At 38.3% G+C, this 21,162-nt stretch overlaps 1 protein-coding gene across 8 annotated transcripts in view; it reads left to right on the forward strand.

The window, feature by feature from the left end:
• The window catches only part of ZNF248 (zinc finger protein 248), a 104,963-nt gene extending 84,059 nt beyond the window's left edge, over positions 1-20,904 (forward strand). For 4 of the 8 annotated variants that reach the window (XM_059172443.1, XM_059172445.1, XM_059172444.1 and 1 more), the window contains 5 exons: positions 138-239; positions 340-381; positions 11,181-11,347; positions 11,656-11,751; positions 16,494-20,904. In XM_059172443.1, the coding sequence (XP_059028426.1) occupies positions 11,194-11,347; positions 11,656-11,751; positions 16,494-17,992 (1,749 nt within the window). In that variant the 5' untranslated portion in view covers positions 138-239; positions 340-381; positions 11,181-11,193 and the 3' untranslated portion in view covers positions 17,993-20,904. The remainder of the gene's footprint in view (positions 1-137; positions 240-339; positions 382-11,180; positions 11,348-11,655; positions 11,752-16,493) is intronic. The other 4 variants (XM_059172449.1, XM_059172450.1, XM_059172448.1 and 1 more) reach the window with 3 other exon arrangements.
• Positions 20,905-21,162: the final 258 nt, after the last annotated feature.

Here is a 21,162-nt window from a genome sequence, read left to right on the forward strand (position 1 = left end):
ATGAACAGCGTGGCTTGAGATTTTTAATTTTTAATTTTTCCCACATCAGTTCTGAAAAAGCCATAGTGTTTCCTCCTTTAGGTTACTGTTAAATGTTAAACTCATCTTCTCATGTTTTTAATTTTTCTGTGTCACAGAACCTAAATTGGTAATAAATCAATAAGAAACAAATGTTTACATTCACTCAGTGAAAAGTATCATGTCTAAGCTCAACATATATCGGAGCCACACATGGACACGTAAGTATCTTGTATGTGGAGCTGTGTAGGCAGGTAAATCCAGGAACTGCAAGGCAGGCCAAGTCTCTTCTAACTTCCTTCTTCCTTCCTTCTTCCTCAGCTCTCTCTCCTCCACTAAGAGCAGAAAATGAACAGATCCCAGGTGAGCTTTTTGTGTGTTTATTTCCACTTTGTTTGAAAATGAGTTTTCTAAAATTTGAAAGGCTTCATATTTTTAAAACAAAAAAAAAAAAAAAAAGAGGGGCTCCTGGGTGGGTCAGTGGGTGGCTCATGACCCTGCCTTTGGCTCAGGTCATGATCCCAGGGTCCTGGGATCGAGCCCCACATCGGGCTCTCTGCTCAGCAGGGAGCCTGCTTCCCTCTCTCTCTGTGCCTGCCTCTCTGCCTACTTGTGATCTCTGACTGTCAAATGAATAAATGAAATTTTAAACATAAAACCGACAAGATAGAAATAGGCAAGAATTACTTGAAGGGAAGTATATCAAGTATATCAAGCAAATTCAAAGAACAGTTGGTAGAATGAGAAGCAGGACTCCTAATTTCACAGAGTTGTGCAAGTTGTAAAATTTCCTTTGATTTTTCTAATAACAACACTGAAATTGCCTATAATCATTTCTGATAGACACAGCATTGTGCTAGAAGTGTTCGGATGCTTTTCAGGGGACCGAACTATGAGGTCTGAGTGGACAGCTCTCTCATGGTCCTGCTTGATCCAGGAATAGGACTTCGAAGATCTGGTGGAATGGAGGGACCACGCGTCCTCCAGATAACTCTCCCTAAGTGTTTGTGTCTGCTTGTTCACATCTCTAGCTTGAATAGCTAGCTGTTCTGGCTTTGGTTTCTGCATTTCTCATTCATAATTCAACTTCATGAATGCATTCTTGCTTCTTTGACATTCACCTGAGTCAGCTCAGGAAAAGGCTACCAAATTGTAGTCAAATCCAGTTTTTGGCTTTGTCTTACTTGACCATCCTGCAGCATAATCCTCAGTCTCTGTTGTCTCTGACACCTGCCTGCTAACTTTCCTTTCTTAACTCTGATACATCCCCTTACTCTTCCTCACAAAGTTGTCTTTCCCTTTAGCCCCAGACGTTGCCTCTCCTTGGGTTTGTTGCTCAACCATCCTTGGCTCACTGCTTTTTTTCAGTCTGTGTTTTTTTCTGACTGGTCTTCTCTCTCTCTCTTTTTTTAATAAAATACTTTTGAATTAGTAATAACATGGTTAAAGGTTAAGTGATGTTCCCTCTAGGAAGGGTGACATTTTTCATCTCAACTGAGACACTTCCACTGAGAATGAAAGAGGTTCCATAAAGTTAGGATGGGACATCTGGCTATATTGGGACAGTCCCAGACAAACTGGAGTTATGGTCTTCCTGCTATAGATCTCTGTCTTGTTTGTCCTAGCAGTGCTGCTTTTTTCAGTTAAAAAATACTCTTGTATGCCCCCTACTTTTATTTAGAAGGGAATCCATCATCTTTAGGGCTTTCCGAACTTAGATGCAGCTGTACACCACTGGCATCCTGTTAATATGCAGATGTTCAGTTAGTGGATCTGGTGAGGGTCCTGGGTTTTGCATTTCTAAAAAGCTCCCAGGTGAAGCTGACTCTGCTGCTCAGGGAGCCACACTTTGAGTAACGAGTCTATACGTGATTTTCTGTTCTTCCTTTGCTTTTTTGTCACTTCTTAAAAGCCTGTCCCAGACATCTGTATCTAACAGATTGTTTAGATTGTTTCTTTGTTGTAACTGCACAGTAATTCAAGCATGGATGTTCCATAGTTCATTAACTGGTTATTGTTAGTTATGCACTATTTCAAACCTTTTGCTATTACAAACCATGTTCTAATGAATGACCTTGTACATATAGGTTTTTTCTATCCGATAAATTCCTAGAAGTGCACTGCCAGGTCAACGGGTGCATAGAATTGATAACTCGATCATTCGAGATTGTGGTATCATTTTGTATCACTCCCATCAACACCGCATCCATGCTTCTTTGTCCACAGCTTCTCCCATAGATCATGTGGTTCAACTTCTGGAATTTTGGCAGTGGAAAGATAAACATGGTATTTTATGATGTTTATATCTGCAAGTTTCTTAACTATGAGTGAGGTTAAGTATTTTTTCATGTATCTGAAAGATGTATTTATGTTTCTGTGAACCCTCTGTTCATATATTTTGCCCATTTTCCTCTTAGGTTTGTGGCTTTTTTTGTTTTTCTTCTTCTTCAGTTTCTAGCTCTTTATATATTAGGGATACTAGTGCTTGTCCATTTTATGGGTTGCAAACTCTTATTTTATAGGATGTGATTTGTCTTTCGATAGTTGACCCTGGTGTTTTCTCCCCGTGCAGGTATTCTGTTTCAGAATGCCACATTTCACTTAGTCGTTTCTTTAGGCTCCCCTTGGCTGTGACAATTTCTCAGACTTCCCTTGTTTTTGATAACCTGGGCAGTTTTGAGGAGTACAGTTAGGTGTTTTGTAGAATGTCCCTCAATTGGGAATTGTCTGCTGTTGTTTTCATGATTAGACTGAGGTTATGGGTTTCTTGGAGGAAGACCACAGAGATAAAATGTGATTTGGTCTTATCATATCAAGGGTTAGTGTTCTGGACATGACTTATTACTTTGTTTTCTCTGTCCTCATACTGGACTCCTTGGAAGGAAGTGGGCAATTACACTTACCACTTACACTATACCTCCTTCCTGTTGGAGTATCTACATAATTATGCACATAAATTATCAGGAATTCTGCATAGGAGATTTTTCTGTTCTCTCCTATTTACTAATCCATTTATATCAGCATGAATTCATGGCTAGTTATTTTATATTTTGGTTATAGTACAATGATACCTTGTTCCTTTTGTTGCTCAAGTTGTTCCAGGTTGGTTAGTAAAAGCATCTTTTAGGGGTGCCTGGGTGGCTGAGTGTCCAACTCTTGATTTCGGCTCAGGTTATGATCTCAGGGTCCTGGGATCCAGCCCCACGTTGGGCTCTTTGCTGAGTGTGGGGCCTGCTTGAAATTTTCTCTCTCGGGGTGCCTGGGTGGCTCAGTGGGTTAAAACCTCTGCCTTCGGCTCAGGTCGTGATCCCAGGGTCCTGGGATTGAGCCCCACATTGGCCTCTCTGCTCAGCAGGGAACCTGCTTCCCCCTCTCTCTCTGCCTGCCTCTCTGCCTACTTGTGATCTCTGTCTGTCAAATAAATAAATAAGCAAGTAAGTAAATAAATAAATAGAAATTCTCTCTCTCTCTCCCTGTGCTCTTTCCTGCTGCTTATGCTTTCTCTCCTTTTCCTACTTTCTCAAAAACCAATAAATTTTTTAAAAAGCACCTTCTGTTGGTTCCTGTGTCTATTGACATACCCTGTTATTGTTTGAATATTTCTTCCTTGCTCTGTGGCAGTAGATTTTCCAGGTTCATCTTCTGTCTTTCCTGCCCTAGAATTAGCCATTTTTCCCCCTAATTAGTTCTGGTTCTTTTCATTGGAGCATAGTATGAGAAACCAAGATTGGGGGACTAGGTGTGTCTGTTGTGACTGTGAAGTCATTGCTCAAAGACCCTCTCAGCTAACTGACAGGGAATCTGTATATACTCACTCATGTATATACACGTGTCTATAAATAGTTAAGTATGTAACCATCTGTATCTATAGTAAGCTAAGTATTCACACTGCTGTTGTCTCCTGTTGTAATCATTACCAGATGGAACATTCTAACCTTCTCTCCTTGCTTGTCTGTAATCTCCTGCACTAACAGTGAGAATCCAGCTAATATCTGAATTTCATTTATTTGATAGTTCAATTCCAGAATACGCATAAATGATTTCAGAGTTATATACATGATTTCAGAGTTGTTAACCCATGGATGCTTGATTCTCCCAGTTTGAGACCATTTGTATTAAGATGCTAGAAGTATTCCCATGTAGGTTTTAAAACATAAGTTTTCAAAAACATAGGGTGTGAAATTGCCGTGTTGGTTATGTATGTATGTATGTATGTTTAGCTTCACAAGAAATTGCCAAACTATATTTACAAAGTTGCTGTATCAGTTTTTGTTCCTACCAACTATGAATCAGAATCTTGTTGTTCTGATTCTGGACCTGAAATTGGTACTGTCATTATTTTTGATGTAACCATTCCAATAACTGTCATGTTGTCTGCATATCCCCACTGAGGTGATGTTGAGCATCTATCTGTTCATGTATTTATTTGCTATCCTTTTATCTTTGGTTAAATGTTTGTTCAAATCTTTTCTTTTTTTAAGTTTTATTTATTTATTTGACAGAAATCACAAGGAGGTATAGAGGCAGGCAGAGAGAGAGAGAGGAGGAAGCAGGCTCCCTGCTGAGCAGAGAGTCTGATGCGGGGCTCAATCCCAGGACCCTGGGATGGTGACCTGAGCCGAAGGCAGAGGCTTTAACCCACTGAGCCACCCAGTTGTCCCTTGTTCAAATCTTTTGCATATTTTTCATTTGGTCATTTGTTTGCTTATTATTGAAGCTTTAAGACTTCTTTTGTGATGTTGGACACAAAGCCTTTATTAGATATCTGTGTTCCAAATATTTCCTCCCTGTCTGTGCCTTATCCTTTCATTTTCTTAAAAATGTCTTTCCCAGAGCAGAAGACTTTATTCTTAATAATATCCAACGCATGTCTTTTCCCATGGAGTATGCTTTTTCTGTTGTATCTAAAAACTCATCACCAAATCCAGTGTCATAGAGATTTTTCTCCTGTATTCTTTTTTTTTTTTTAAAGATTTTATTTATTTATTTGACAGAGAGAGATCACAAGCAGGCAGAGAGGCAGGCAGAGAGGCAGTCAGAGAGAGAGAGAAGGAAGCAGACTCCCTGCTGAGCAGAGAGCCTGATGCGGGGCTCTATCCCAGGACCCTGGGATCATGACCCGAGCCGAAGGCAGTGGCTTAACCCACTGAGCCACCCAGGCACCCCTCTCCTGTATTCTTTATTCTTGCATTTTTACATTTAGATCTCTGATTCATTTTTAGTTAATACTTGTGTGAGGTCAGTGTCTAGTTTCATTTCTTTTGCTTGAGTGTTCAGTTGTTCGAGCACCATTTGTTGAAAGACTATCTTTTCTCCTTTTATTCCCTTTGTGCCTTTGTCAAAAAAATGTTTGACTTTATTTTGGTAGATCTATTCCTGGTCCTTCTAATCTGTTCTGTTGATCTGTGTGTCTCTCTCAGCACTAACACACTGTCTTGGTTACTAGTAGCTTTATAGTAATTCTCAAGACCAGGTGATGTGAATTCTCATTTTTCTTCCACATTGTGTTGGCTGTTCTATTTTTTTTAAACTTTTTTAAAAGATGTTATTTATTTGTCAGAGAGAGAGCACAAACAGGGGATGTCAGAGGCAGAGAGAGCAGAGGGAGAAGCAGGCTCCCCTCTGAGCAAGGAGCCTGACTCGGGACTTCTTCCCAGGACTCTGGGATCATGACCTGAGCTGAAGGCAAATGCTCAACCACCCGAGCCACCCAGGTGTCCAGTGTGTTGGCTCTTCTAGATCTTTTGCCTTTCTATGTAAACTTCAGAATCTTCTTGTCAATATCTGCAGAATAACTGGGATGTTTTATTTGGATTTCATTGAATTTATAGATTAAGTTGGAAAGAATTGATGTCTTAGCCATATTGAGTCTTGCTACTGATGAAGACGAACTCTCTCTCCATTTATTTAGATCTTTGATTTCTTCCATCAGTTTTGTCTTCCTGTATATATGTATTGTGTTAGATTTTATACTTGAGTACCCCTTTCTAGGGGTGTGTTGTAAATGGTATTTTTTTCATTTGAAAATATGGAATTCAATTCTTTATTCAGATATAGGAAAATAGTTGACTTTTTTATATTGACCTTGTATCCTATGATGTTTTGGTATTTCCTCATTACTTCCAATAGATTTTTTTTTTCTTTTCATAAGTTACTTGAGATTTTTACATAGACAATAATAATGACTTCAGATCGAGTTTTGTTTTTCCTTTTCAGTGATACACCCTTGTTGTCTCATGCCCTCTTTCCACCCACCTTCCCTCTAGTAATCACCAGTTTGTTCTGTATATTTGTGAGTCTCTTTTTTTGTCTCTTTTATGCTTTGTTTTGTTTCTTAAATTTCACATGATTGAAATCATAGGATATTTGTCTTTCTTTCACTTATTTCATTTAGTATTATATCCTCTAGATTTATCCACGTTGTTGCAAATGTTAAGATTTCATTCTTTTCTCTGGACAAGTACTATTCTATTAGAGATATAGAGATATAGATTTACTATAAATCTATATATCTATAGAAATAAATCTATATCTCTATATCTATAGATATATATAGATAGATAAATCTGTTTAGATATATATAGATATATAAATCTATATATCTATATATAGATATAGATATATATTCCATGTCTTTTTTATCCATTCATCTATTGACGGGCTCTTCCGTATCTTGCCTGCTGTAAATAGTGCTGCAATATAAACGTATCTTTTCAAATGTTTTCATTTTCTTTGGGTAAATACCCAGTAATGGAATTACTGGAACATATGACAGTTCTATTTTTAATTTTTTGAGGAACCTCCACATTGTTTTCCATAATGGCCGAAACAGTTTTCATCCCCACCATCAGTACACAAGGTTCCTTTTTCTTCACATTATCACCAACTCTTGTTCTTTCTTTTTTTAATTCTAACCATTCTGACAGGTGTGAGGTGATACCTCATTGTGGTTTTGATTTGAGTTTCCCTGATGTTAGTGATGTTGAGCAACTCTTCATGGGTTTCTTGGTCATCTGTATGTCTTATTTGGAAAAATCTTTATTCAGGTCCTTTGCCCAGTTTTTAATCAGCTTATTTGGGTTGTTGTTTTTTGTTTTTGTTTTTTGGTGTTGAGTTGCATAAATTTTATATTTTGGATATCAAATCCTTAACTTATATATCATTTGGGAATATTTTCTTCCTTTAGTAGGTTGTCTTTTTGGTTTTCGATGGTTACCTTTGCTGTGTAGAAGCTTCTTGTTTTGGTTTAGTCCCTATAGTTTGATTTTTTGTTTCCCTTGTCTTTGGAGACATATCTAGAAATACGTTGCTATGGCTGATGTAAAGGTAGTTACTACCTGTGTTCTTTTCTAGGATTTTTATGGTTTCAGGTCTCAGATTTAGGTCTTTAATCCATTTTGAGTTTATTTTTTGCATATGGTGTAAGAAAGTGGTCCAGTTTCATTCTTTTCCATGTAACTGTCCAGTTTTCCAGATGCCATTTGTTGAAGAGACTGTCTATTTCCCGTTGGATATTCTTGCCTCCTTTGTTGAAGATTAGCTGACCAAATTATGGGTTTGTTTCTGGTCTCTCTGTTCTGTTCTATTTGACTAGCTAGAGCAATCTTAAGAAAGAAGAATAATGCTCAATTTGTTTCACAAATTGATCACAATCCCAGATTTCAAGATACACTACAAAGCTATAGGAATCAAACTGTATGGTACTGGCACAAAAATAGACACAAAGACCAATGAAACAGGATAAAAAGCCAGTCACGTATGTTTTATTTCTGGTTTTGGGTTGGTTTGGTTTGGATTGGTTTTGGTCATACTGCAGTAGCTTGGACTTCTCATACAGAGTTGAATAGGAGTAATAAGATAAGACATCCTTGTCCTACCCCTGCCCTTAGGGGAAATGTGTCCAGTGTCTTAACATTAAATATGATGTTAGCTGTAAGTTTTTTGTAGATGGTCTTTATCAAGCTGAGAAAGTTCACCCTATTTCTAGTTTGTTGAGAACTTTGATCATGAATGGCTAGTAGATTTTGTCAGATGCTTTTTCTTTATCAATTGATTTGATCATGTAATTTTTCTTCTTTAGCTAATTGATGTTCTGGATTGTATTGATTTATTCTTTTTATTTTTTTTTAAACATTGACCCAGCCTTCCATTCCTGGAGTAAATTCCACTTAGTTACTGTTTATAATTCATTTTATATGTTGTCAGATTTGATTTGCCAATACTTGAGGATTTTTGTGTCTATGCTAATGGGTTATATTGGTCTTTAGTTTCTCATGTCTTTACCTAGTTTTGGTATCAGGGTAATAATGTTGTCCTTATAATACAAGTTTGTAAGTGTTATTTACTAGAGGAGATTGTGGAGAGTTGGTATTTTTTCCTTTAATGTTTAGTAGAATTCACCAGTGACACCATTTGAGCTTGGTACTTTCTATTTTGGGAGTGATTTGATTAGTAATTCAGTTTTTTTTTTTTAACAGATATAGATCTGTTCCAGGTATCTCTTTCTCCTTGTATGAATTATTAGCTGTATCTTTTGAGGAATTTGTCCATTTCATCTAAGTTAATTTTTCAGGAATAGAATTATTCATAGTATTCTTTTATTATTAATATCCTTAGGATCAGTGGTATTGACCTTTCATTTCTGAGATTCACAATTTGTTTTTTTTTTTTTCCCTTGGGTAGGTTTTCTGGAATTTTATTAATTTATTGATCTTTTCAAAGAAGCAGCTATTGGTTTCACTGATTTTTTAAAAGATTTTATTTATTTATTTCACCGAGAGAGACACAGCAAGAGAGGGAATACAAGTAGTGGGAGTGGGAGAAGGGAGCCTGATGCGGATTCAATCCCAGGACGCTGGGATCATGACCTGAGCCGAAGGCAGAGGCTCAACCCACTGAGCCACCCGGGCATCTTGGTTTCATTTATTTTTTTCCCCCATGTTTTCAATTTCATTGATATATTCTAGTATTTCCTTTATATTTGCTTGCTTTTGGCTTTTTTTTGCTTTTTTTCTGTAGTGTTCTAAGATGGAATAGGTTAATGATTTAAAAAGTTTTTCTTTTCTAATATATATACACTTGCTATGGATTTCCCTTTATGTACTGCTTTCAATTCATCCCACAAATTTTGATAAATGGTATTTTTATTTTGAACTACAGGTTATTTATAAGTGTGTTGTTTGATTTTCAAGTGTTTGAGGGATTTTCCAGCTATATCTTGTTTATTGATTTCTATTTAATTCCATTGTAGTCAGAGAATGTATTTTGTATGATAGCTGTTGTTTTAAATTTGTTAAGGTGTGTTTTGTGGCCAAGACTATGGTTTATCATGGTGAATGTTACATATAAGCTAGAATAGTATGATAAAATGTGTGTTTTATTGCTTTGGATGGCGTATTTTATAACAGTCAATTAGAGCATGTTAATGGATAGTGTGCTTCAGGACATCTGTATACTTACTGATTTTCTTCCTTCTTGATCTCTCAGTATCGACAGAGGGATGTTGAAGTCTCCCAACTATGATTATAAATTCATGTATTTCTTCTTTAAGTTCTCTTAGTTTGGGGGTATGTATTTTGGTACTCTTTAGTTAGATGCGTACATATTTTGATACTTTTGTTAGATTTATATGTTTTCTCAAACAGGATTTTGAACCCATTTAATGAGTTATTTTTTAAAAAAATTATTTGAGGGGCTCCTGGGTGGCTCAGTGGTTAAAGCCTCTGCCTTCAGCTCAGGTCGTGATCCCAGGGTCCTGGGATCGAGCCCCACATTGGGCTCTCTGCTCTGCAGGAAGCCTGCTTCCTCCTCTCTCTCTCTCTCTCTCTGCCTGCCTCTCTGCCTACTTGTGATCTCTGTCTGTCAAATAAATAAATAAAATCTTTAAAATTTATTTATTTGACAGAGAGAGTACACAAGTAGGTAGAGCAGCAAGCAGAGGGAAAGGGAGAAGCAGACTCCCCACTGACAGGGAGCTCCATGTGGCACTCCATCCCAGGACCCTGGGATCATAACCTAAGCTGAAGGCAGACTCTTAACTGACTGAGCCACCTAGGCATCCTCATTTAATGAGTTCTGAATTTCAGCGTTGTATTTCTCAGCTCTAGAATCCCCATTTTATCTATGTACTTACATGTATATGTATGTGTCTGTATACACATTTATCAGAGATCCCCAAGACCATCCCCAGGCTCAGTAACTTATTAGGGTGACTCAGCAGATGGTTCTTCTTATGGCTATGACTTATTAAAGTGCAAGGATATAAAGCAGAATCAACAAAGGGAAAAGGTACATGGAGCATAGTTGAGAGGAAGCCAGGAGCAAACCTGAATCTTCTTCCAAATATAGCGATGAGATTAACAACAAATGTGAAATGTCTGCCAGGGAAGCTCACTAGACACTCAATGCTCAGGGTTTTTGTTAGGAGATGATCACCTTGGTACTCTCTGCTTGAAACAGAAACTTCTGGACTTAGAAGGAATGCATGTGTGAGGCATAACCCATATTGTTTACACAAATAGTTTAGGCACAATGAACCATTCTTATTAGGGAATTGAAGTTCCCAGAAGCCAGCCAAGGGACACCCTCATAGCAACAGACCTTTGAAAGGATGGCAGTCTCAGGCCTGCTCTAGTAATTCTTTTCTAACCAGTATACATACCATACATCCATTGAACTTCTCCCACTTACTTTGTTCATATATTCCTCTGTTTTATTGAATATATTAATCATAATCCATTTTGAAGTTCTTGTTTATTATTTCCAGTATTTGGGTCCCCTTTTGGTCTGCTTTGTCTGTTTTATTGTCCTTTTTTTTTTTTCTATCATAAAAATGACAATATTAAAGATCTAACTTTCTTGGCCTGGTTTCGTTTCCAGGCTACTGTGTGAATGCTGCTAGCTCCTTCAGTGTATAATTTAATAAATGTTAATGTATATATCTCATCAGATCATAATCACTTTGAGAACAGGAACAGTGTTTGTTTTCATCAGTAGTATTTGCAGCGGGGGGGCAGTTCTAGGGGTTTAGTGGAAACTCAGTTTGTATGAGATATTTCTTTTATCCTACATAGTAAATAACACAAAAGAAGGCATCCTATGTGTCAATTTTTAGCAAACTTTTAAAGAGGTTAGCTTTTTTAAATTTCTTCCATGTCATATAGTTCTGATGGCTTCATGCAGAAAAGGCATATACTATTACAGGAACAAGTGTCATTCAAAGATGTATGTGTGGACTTCACTCAGGAAGAGTGGTATCTGCTGGATCCTGCTCAGAAGATACTATACAGAGATGTGATTCTAGAAAATTACAGCCATTTTGTCTCAGTTGGTAAGATTTTTTTTTCCTTTGGTAAGATTTTTTTTTCCTTGTGACTATCGGTAGCATGCATTTCTGGTTGTTGAAACATATGTACTGCTTCTAGAATTTTGTTTGACACTTGAGATTCAGGGCGCTGAGATGAACAGTCTCTTTGGCCTCCATAAAGAATGCTGTGTCCGTAACCTCCTCAGGGCTTGCTTCATTTGGGCATCTCCCTTGGGCAGCTCCTGAGGCTGTACCTTTCTTCCCCATCATTTTATCAGAGTCCCTGAAGCCAGGCTATTTAGCCACCATCTTGTATTTTTTTTTCTTCACAGGATATTGCATTACTAAGCCAGAAGTGGTCTTCAAGATAGAGCAAGGAGAAGAGCCCTGGATATTAGAGGCAGGATTCCCAAGCCACTGCCACCAAGGTGAGTTAGTGAGTTCGCAGGTAGATGGAAGACAAGGGAATGAGATCTTAGGCTATCAGTTTAGGGTTTATCACTTGTACAATATTCTTCAGAAATTTCTTTTTTAAATTTTAGACCTTTGGAAGTGACAAAGGACAGTTGGCCCACATCCCTCCATTACCTTAATCACATTCCTCCACATGTCACTTTCCCTCATAAATGCTTTCCTTTGTTCTTTGATATTTTAGAGTGATTTACTAATACCTGTAAAGCAAACTCAGTTGGCTTTATCTTCAGTAATTTTTCTAGGTTAGTTTATTTTTGAGAATTGTTAACTTTCCCTCTATTCTCTTTGGACACCTTTTGTTTTCGTGCTGTACTTGAGATACTACTCAATACGTGTTGGGCACTCACTGGGATCCAGTTGTGTTTTTAGGTAATTAAAAGATTAACATCCCTTTTATCGTGGAGTATGTATTCTAGTAAGGGACAAGAAGCATGTTTGTGTGTGTGATGTGTATGCATGTGAATGTGTTCATACAGTATTTGTGGTGGTAAACACCATGGAGAGAGTTAAAGCAGTGGAGAGGGGGTGGAGAATGGCGACGTGTGCTAATGGGTAAGGAAGTCAGAGAAAACCTGTTTCATGAAGTCCGCAGGAGGGTTGAGACCCTAGTACAGTGAAACTGGGAGCTGTTACAGGCAGGTGCCAAACTTCTCAGCTGTGTTCTTAGAATGTTTGAAGAATGGCGAGGGGGCATCGCGGCTGGAGATGAGTATGTGTTGGGGAGAGTGTTAGGAGGTGATGTCATAAGAAGTAGCATGGATCATGGATTTTATTTTGAGTGATATGAGAAAGACTTGTATTTTTTTTTTTTTTTTTTTTTTTTTTTAGTAAATGTAAATCAGATTAAATCATCAGATCTGACTTAGCAGTTTATGCGGTAAATACAGTCTGGTGGTTAGGTGGTGCTTCAGCACAAGTGAGGAAGGAATACCGTTGAGACTATTACATATGCCAGAGGAGAGAGGATAATGACTTAGGTGATGTTGGAAGTCCTGAGGAGTGGAAGGTTTGTACATATATCTTGAGGATGAAGCCAACAAGATTTGCTGTTGGATTGATAGTGTGGAAGAGAGACAGGAGTCCAACATGACTCAACTGATCAGTCTCAAGCAACTGGATAAAAACTGGGTGCCATTTATTGGGAGGAAATTAGATTATAGGGGAGTTAAGACATACCCAAACATGGACACAAGACACTGGGAGAGAACTGCTAGAACCCAGTCTCTGTGTTGAATAAGATGTTGGTTCTGTGTGAATGTGGTACACGTGGCAGAGGCCAGAGCTGGAAGTGCCCTGTGAGAGGCGTCAGCCGTGGGTGGTGGTAAAGGCCTGAGGCTGGGTGAGAACTTCAAGATCAGAGGTTGGTGGGCTTTTATGTAAAGACAGCAGGACATGTTTTGGGTTTGGTGAGTCACATGTGGCCTGGCTGGCTGCTGCTGTTGCTGCTCCCCTGCCCCCCTTCCTGGTTCTCCTTTTCCTTCTTCTTCCTCCTCACTCCTCCCTACTTCCTCTTCTTCCGTTTCCCTCTAAAAATGTAAAAAAAAAAAACATTCGCGGTTTAAGGACCCTTGCTCAATAGTTATTGTTTGCAGGCTCCTTTTCTAGAGAGTGGTTTTGCACATGAGAGCAGTGGTTCTGGAACAATTCCACTTCTGCAGGGTGTGAAAATCCATAAAATCTCATCATGAGAGGAGCTTAAGGAGGAACAGTCCGAGCCAGGGGGAAAACTTGAGAGCCTGGTTTCCTGGGAATCCGATAAGGAACATGCTACTGTCCTATTACTACCTTAAATGGCAGCTCCGGGGTCAGCGCATTAAACCCATTATCCCCTATTACTAGTGTCCTCATATTCCTGGGGTTGTTTGCCTTTCAAAACCAGCCCCTGCGTCCCTTTGTTTTCTGATTTTTCACTGATCTCACTCAGAAGCAGAACTCTGTGTTTTCTCATTCCTGGCTGGATCTAATCCCTAAATGATTTTTATTTTCTTACCTGAAGCATCTGCTTTATCTTTCACTAGCCTGGCAAAGTTGCTACTTATTAAGAAATGAAATTAAAATTAAAGTCTCCTTTCATTGACTATTAAAATGTGGTCTTCCTATTCTTCCTGTCTCTTTCTAGCTGCTCTCTAGAATTTGCACTAAACACCATACTGTCTTAGATCCTAAATTTCACATATAAATACTTTCTCTTCTACTACAACTTTCATTCATGTTTACTTTGCTTTTCAGATACTTAATATTGTATGTGTAAAGTGTTTAAACATTACATGGTACATAGTAATGGCTTATTTCACCTATTTTAAGTTAGAGCTCACTTTGTTTTCCCTGTAACTTAAATAACCCATATTTTGTGACCCTAACCCACTAGTGGCTACATCTTCAAAACTGAGAACTAATCATATCACTCCTGCTTAAGGTTTCTTTCTTTAATGAGATTTTGTTTTCCCACAAAGAAGGCCCTTCCTTTTCCCAATTCTGATAATTTACTAATTTCTTTTTTGATGAATTGTGCAACTAAGTTTGGAAGAGATCATTTTTTCTCACCCATTCATAAAGCATTCTGAAGTACTTTTCCAAAATCTGCATTCCCATTTTGTCCTTGTGTATTACCGCTCATCATGTACAGGTTGGAAATAATTCATACGCACATTGCGTTTATGAATCATTTATGTTGTGTCTCTTTCGTGAGGTCAGAGGAAGCAGGATTTTAGTAACATCTGCCAAAGCTAGACCGTGGTCTTGACAAAGGGTATAGCATTGAGCAAGGAACTTAATCTTATATTATGGTGAATTTTACAGGCAGTAAACTTCTTTTAAAGATAGTGAGTGAAGGCTGAAAGTGGGAGGGATGTTGCAGTGATGTTGGCAGTCATTCTTTTATTATTATTTTTTTAAGATTATTTATTTATTTATTTATTTGACAGAGAGAGATGACAAGCAGGCAGGCAGAGAGGCAGGCAGAGAGAGAGGAGGAAGCAGGCTCCCTGCTGAGCAGAGAGCCCATGCAGGGCTCGATCCCAGGACCCTTGGATCATGACCTGAGCCAAAGGCAGCGGCTTAACCCACTGAGCCACCCAGGCGCCCCCTTTTATTATTATTTTTGTGGTTTGTTGTCAGCGAAAGAAAGCAGCATTTCCTGAAAGATATCCAGGTTCCAGAAAGAACAAGGGCTGGAGTGCAACTTGTATTGTGTCTCAGGGAGTGGCCCAGCTGTAGGATTCACCTACTGTGAATCCAGTTGGTGGAAAGTTTGTTTTATTTTGATTTGTTTTGGGGGGGTAATAATTATTACTCTCTGGCCCTTGGAGCAGTGGACTCTGGACTACCATAGAAGTTTTTTCACAAGTGATTAACATTATTGCATTGTGTGGCAACACAGCCAAGAATTTGTATGATAAAGTTTACCAAAGGTCTTAGAATCATATAGAGAAACATGATCCTTACAGGTCTCACAAGTAGGTAAAAGATACAGATGAGGCTAGAGAGAAAAGCAGAAAACCTTGATATAAAAGATAAACTTAAGTATAAAAGCAGACTTAAAGATCAACATTGTCTCAGGCATGAAATGGTTCTGGGGGAAGTAAGCCAGCAGATTGAAGTAAATCAGCATATGACGTGATGGTGAGATTTATAAGCAGCTGTGAGAAAACAAAGTGAACCTTGTCCTTTGGCAGAGATAGCCTGCCCCACATCTATTTTTGTATTTCCTTTTTGATATTTGTGCTGTTGTGAATCACAGCTAGATAGAGAGTCTGGGGTAAAGCAGTGATCCTTAAAAAATGAGGAAGTAGGTGCTTTGAGAAATTTTTGTTAATGCTGATATATCAAATGAAGGGGGAAAAGGGACTGGCAACATGCATACTAGTGAGAATCTACCATAGTAGTCAAGATGTGAGAGGATAAGGATGGGAACTGTGAGCTATCTCTAAATTCTTCCTCTACTGTGTTTCTCAGTCTATTGGTAGTTTATTTTTTATTGGAAAAAAACCCTTGTTGAACTTTCCAACTGAGTTTCCTGCTTCCTAAGCGGATACCTCTCAGAAAATACCCAATCCTTGCTTACTACGTCTTGATTTTATTTCACTTTCTCTAGCCCTCTTTTTACAGCTTTTTAAAAAAATAATTATTTCTTATATAATAAGTTAAAAGAAAAACTATATGCTGGGCTATAGAACTTCATGGTTGAACCCAAGAATGTTTGGTGTTGCTCAGAGTAGAAGCATGTGCTCCAGCAGGAATCCTACCCCAGGAATCTGTACATGAGGGGATTAGGATGGAACTGTCTCTCTCCTCCAAACATAGTTCATCTTCTGAAAGCCATTCCACCAGTCTCTACCATCATTTTATTCAGTGTTCAATGTCTCTGTCTGGCTCACCCCATTCTCTGAGTCCCTGAATCAGCTACTCCCAGCAACCTGTGCTTTGAATTTTCACCCTTTTTTGTCCAGTTTTGAAAGTTTTATATTTAAAATGTTAAGTGCCCTTGCCAGTTTCCATTCCCTGTTTCCACAGCAGCTTGTATTTACTTTCCACGGAGACTAGCAGGATAAAGGAAATGCATGCTTGGATTTAGTTCATGCCAGGAAACTGAGCCTAAAACAAAGGAATCGACTATATGAAAGGGTGTTTGTGGGAGTTCAGTCCCATTAGAAGTGTACTACGATTCATAAGATGTGGTTATTTTTCTCATTTCTAGAAGACTGGAAAGTTGATGACCTGATAGAGAGCAGCCAGGACAATGAAGATGATCATTTTTGGCAACTGGCTTTCACTACCAACAAAACATTAAATATAGATAGTTGTGATAGAGTAAGAAAAGCTTTCAATCTGGGCACAGATTCTATTCCTTCAAGAAATTTTCCATATAAGATATGTGACTCATGTGAAATGAGTTTGAAAAATATTTCAGGCTTAATTATTAGTAGAAAGAGCTATTCTGGAAAGAAGCCTGATGAGCTTAATGTATATGAGAAATTGCTCCTTGATATTAAGCATGAGAAAACTCCTCCTGGAGGGAAGTCTTACAGATATAATCAAAAAAGGAATGTGCTCAATCATAGCCACAATCTCAGTCAGCCAATTTTTGATGAGCCTTCTGAGTATAATGAAAATGGACAAGCCTTCCATGAAGAAGCAGCCTTTTTCACAAACAAGAAAATACAGATAGGAGAGACACTCTGTAAATATAATGCATGTGGAAGAACCTTCATCCACAGTTTAGAGCTCAGTTTATCTCAGAGAACTCATTTGGAGATGGAGCCATATGAATGCAGTATTTGTGGGAAGTCCTTCTATACAGATTTAACACTGGGACATCAGAGAACTCTTACAGGACAGGCTCCTTATGAATACAATGAATATGGGCAAACCTTCTATGATAACTCAACTTTCATTATCCATCAGGGAGCCTATGCAAGAAAGATCCCCCATGAATATAAAGTAGGTCCTAAAACCTGGGAAAAGTCAACCCTCTTTAAACATCAAATAGTACACATGGGCAAAAAACCTTATGAGCACAATGAAAATGGAAATAACTTCAACAAGAAATCACATCTCACCCAACTTCGAAGAGGTCATTCAGGAGAAAAAACCTTTGAATGTGGTGAATGTGGGAAGACATTCTGGGAGAAGTCAAACCTCACTCAACATCAAAGAACACACACAGGAGAGAAGCCCTATGAATGTACCGAGTGTGGGAAATCCTTTTGTCAGAAACCACACCTTACCAACCATCAGCGAACACATACAGGAGAAAAACCCTATGAATGTAAGCAATGTGGAAAAACATTCTGTGTGAAGTCAAACCTCACAGAACATCAGAGAACACACACAGGGGAGAAACCATATGAATGTAATACATGTGGGAAATCCTTCTGCCACAGGTCAGCCCTAACTGTCCATCAGAGAACACACACAGGAGAGAAACCCTTCATGTGTAGTGAATGTGGGAAGTCCTTCTGTGTGAAATCAAACCTCATTGTACATCAAAGAACTCACACAGGGGAGAAACCCTATAAATGTAATGAGTGTGGGAAAACCTTCTGTGAAAAATCAGCTCTCACTAAACATCAGAGAACTCACACAGGGGAGAAGCCCTATGAGTGTGATGGATGTGGGAAAACCTTCAGTCAGAGGTCAGTACTCACAAAACATCAGAGAATTCACACAAGGGTGAAAGCTCTTTCAACATCCTGATGTCCAGAAGCCTTCACCTGCTCTTTCAAGTTATTATACCATTTTAAAAAAATGAGATGAAGCCCAAAGAATGCCTCACATTACTAGAAAGCAATGTCTTATCATACTTCAAATAATACTAGCATAAAACCATACTGAAATTTTGAATATGTGAAAGCTCTGAAGAAAAACTGAAACTTTTAATCAGAAAATTTATATTGAGAGGAAATTTCTTCACTTAAGAAATGTGGTAGAACTCTGTCTAGAATTTATGTTGTGTCATGTTCCAAATGTGATACCAAATTTTATTGTAAATATAGTGGATGGTATTCATTCATACCCATATTCAAGTGGAATTTGAAGTTTAAAAAAGGTTGAATCACAGAAACATTAAACAATTATGAAGAGTCCCTGATGTTTGCAGACCTGATGTGGGTATAGTAATATAGCAGAAATTAGATGTATGCTTGATTTGCATATTGGAGTCCAACATACTTATGAAGAGAAAATATCTTTTAATTAAAGAACTATTATAGTCTATATTAGTATCTTCCACACTAAATACCACCAGTGTCTTTATAAGTTGCCATAATTATATATGTATATATAATGTATATGTAAATATATTTATACACGCATACTCAACACGTATGTAGTGGTGTGTTAAGAGTAAGCTCACACTGGCTTGAAACTGCCAATGGTTAAATTTTCAGGAATTTTGTGAGCCAGTACTTAAACAGTCATTATTTAAAAATTAAATTATATTAAAAACAAAGGTAATAAATTATCAGCACTCATCAATTCCTAATTTTGTTACATTTTGTAACATTTTGTTCTTTGTTCTTTAGGTCACTTTTATTACTGAGTCATATGGTAAAAATACCATCTAATGTGCTACTGCCCATCTCTTCCCACCTCTGCACTCAGTGCCGTCCTGTGGGTAGCTTGCTGTAGTGGGAGTGTTTACACCCTGGAAATTGGCAAACTGTACAAACTGGGGTTCTTATTTTCTCAGAGAACCTGTTGTCAAATATTTACCAGCACACCACTGTGTATATATGAAAATACATCTGAACAATTTGAAGTACAGACCATGTACACCCTCTCTCATATCCTGACATAAATAAATGGCTATGGCCATTATTGTTGAACTGCCTCTTCAGTAAAGAACCCCAAATTTGTTTTTGTGAGGTTTTTAAACTACCTCTGCATCAGTCTTAATTGTAAATACTACCTAAGTCTCTTTATAGTTTGGCCAGTATATGTTATTTTACGACATCACCAACCATCCATCTGACGTTGCCGGCAAATAAGAGTTAGTATACGGCCATCGTTACTGATCTACTACTATATTACTTCCCAAAGAAGCCAAATAATATTTTTCTGAGGTTTTTCAGTTGCCTCTGGGTCAGTCTATGATGTTGTAAGTACTGTTAGTAACAGTGGGATTTACATGAATTTTGCAAAGGTTAACATCATTTATGAACAGGAACACTCAGTTCACTCCACAAGTAAAAATATGTACTCGAATGCCACTTTCCTACTCTTGGTGTTTCATTACTGTATCTATTTAGGCATGATCTCTTGTATGTGACCCAGGAACTATGTATTTGTATTTAAAATAATAGGGTGCCATGCTCTGTCCCTGCCTCCTTTGTCCTGTTTTCCCACACCTCCTTGGAACACACTGATCAGTTCCAAGAGACACTGCCCACCCACCAGCCTTCTGCTTATTTGCTGGGCTGTTTTGTTTCTCTTTCCATTCTTACCCCACATGATTTAGGAGTAAATCCAGATTAACCTGAGTTAATCATGGAGATGCTGTTCTAATGATTTTGTTGAGATGTTTGGAAAATATTCTGTGGTACTTCTGGGAGAGATCTCTGTGATAAACTATTGTGACATGAGAAGACAAAAGAAGAGATTGTCTCTCTTACACTGGACTTTTTCATGTTTGCATATCATACCAAATTATAGCTTGTGGCCCTGAAGGGCAATAGTCTGAAGATACCACCAGACAAAATGGAAAAAGCCTGGCTCAGAGGGGACCTGTCGTTGAGCTGCACAACTCCATCCGGACCTGTACTCGGCTAGGACTTTCTATTACCATGGTAATAATGATTGCTTATTTATCCTTAGGGCTGTCTGTTATTTCAGCTGAAGGCATTCCAGCTGGTACAGACAAGTACTTCATTCTAAATGTTCATGTTCTATATAGTGATTTCGGGGAAGAATGATTTCTTTTGACAAGTTAACATAAGAATAGCTATTTGTATCAGCCCCACTTCTAATGAAAAACAGAAATCTACCCCAACCAAGAGGATTGTGATGGTAGATGTATTACAGTGGTGTGGGTCAGAAACAAGGGATCCTGAAGCACCTAGAGACTAGCATCACCCAGAAACTGTGAGCATTCTAGGTCGTAAAGGGGCAAAGATGGAAACTAGTGTCACCAGAGCCCAATAAGAGCTGCTCTCATGGAGGAGAGACCACCTCCTGGAAGATATTGTCCCTACAAGAATCGTGGCACCGAATTGCTTGTGCCTCCCTTTAGAGAACGCCACCAGATGCGATCTGCAGGTTAGCCCAGGTGGGCGCAGAGAAAGTGGAGAGGAGGACTGGGTGGAGCCAATGGATAATAAGCAGCACAGTGTTTTTTTTTTTAATTTTTGTAAATTCCTATGTAAAGTCCCAGTATTAGAAATAAACATTCTACTAGTTGGAAGTAAAGTATTTCTACTTCATTGTGCTTTTGTGTCGTAAGTAAATTCCTTTTGGAACTGAGCACTGTGCCAGGTATGTCTTTGTTGACATGCGTGAAGCAGACATTATGTTAAGTGACATTATTCAGATATCCCTCTGGTGTTTCCTGTTACACGTGTTGTGAGATAAGTGGGTCTGTATTTTTCCAAATAAATAGCCAGTTGTCCCTGCATCGTTTGATTAATTTACCCTTTTCCTTGTCCACCTGATAGGGCATTTTTAGCAGGTACTTAAATATTATGAGTAGTGGCTGTTGCTTTTCATCTGCTCGAGGCAACTTTTCTACATTCTTCCTGTAAGATATAGCCCATCCTTGTGAACATAAGAGTTGACATTTATCCCAGATGATACCATCTCTTCCTGGACCTGCATTTGTATTGATGGCTATTTGTTACAAAATAGGCCAATGAGAACTTACCCTAGAATAT

This window comes from Mustela lutreola, chromosome 4, assembly GCF_030435805.1.
Source record: "Mustela lutreola isolate mMusLut2 chromosome 4, mMusLut2.pri, whole genome shotgun sequence".
In the NCBI taxonomy this organism is placed as follows: Eukaryota; Metazoa; Chordata; class Mammalia; order Carnivora; family Mustelidae; genus Mustela; species Mustela lutreola.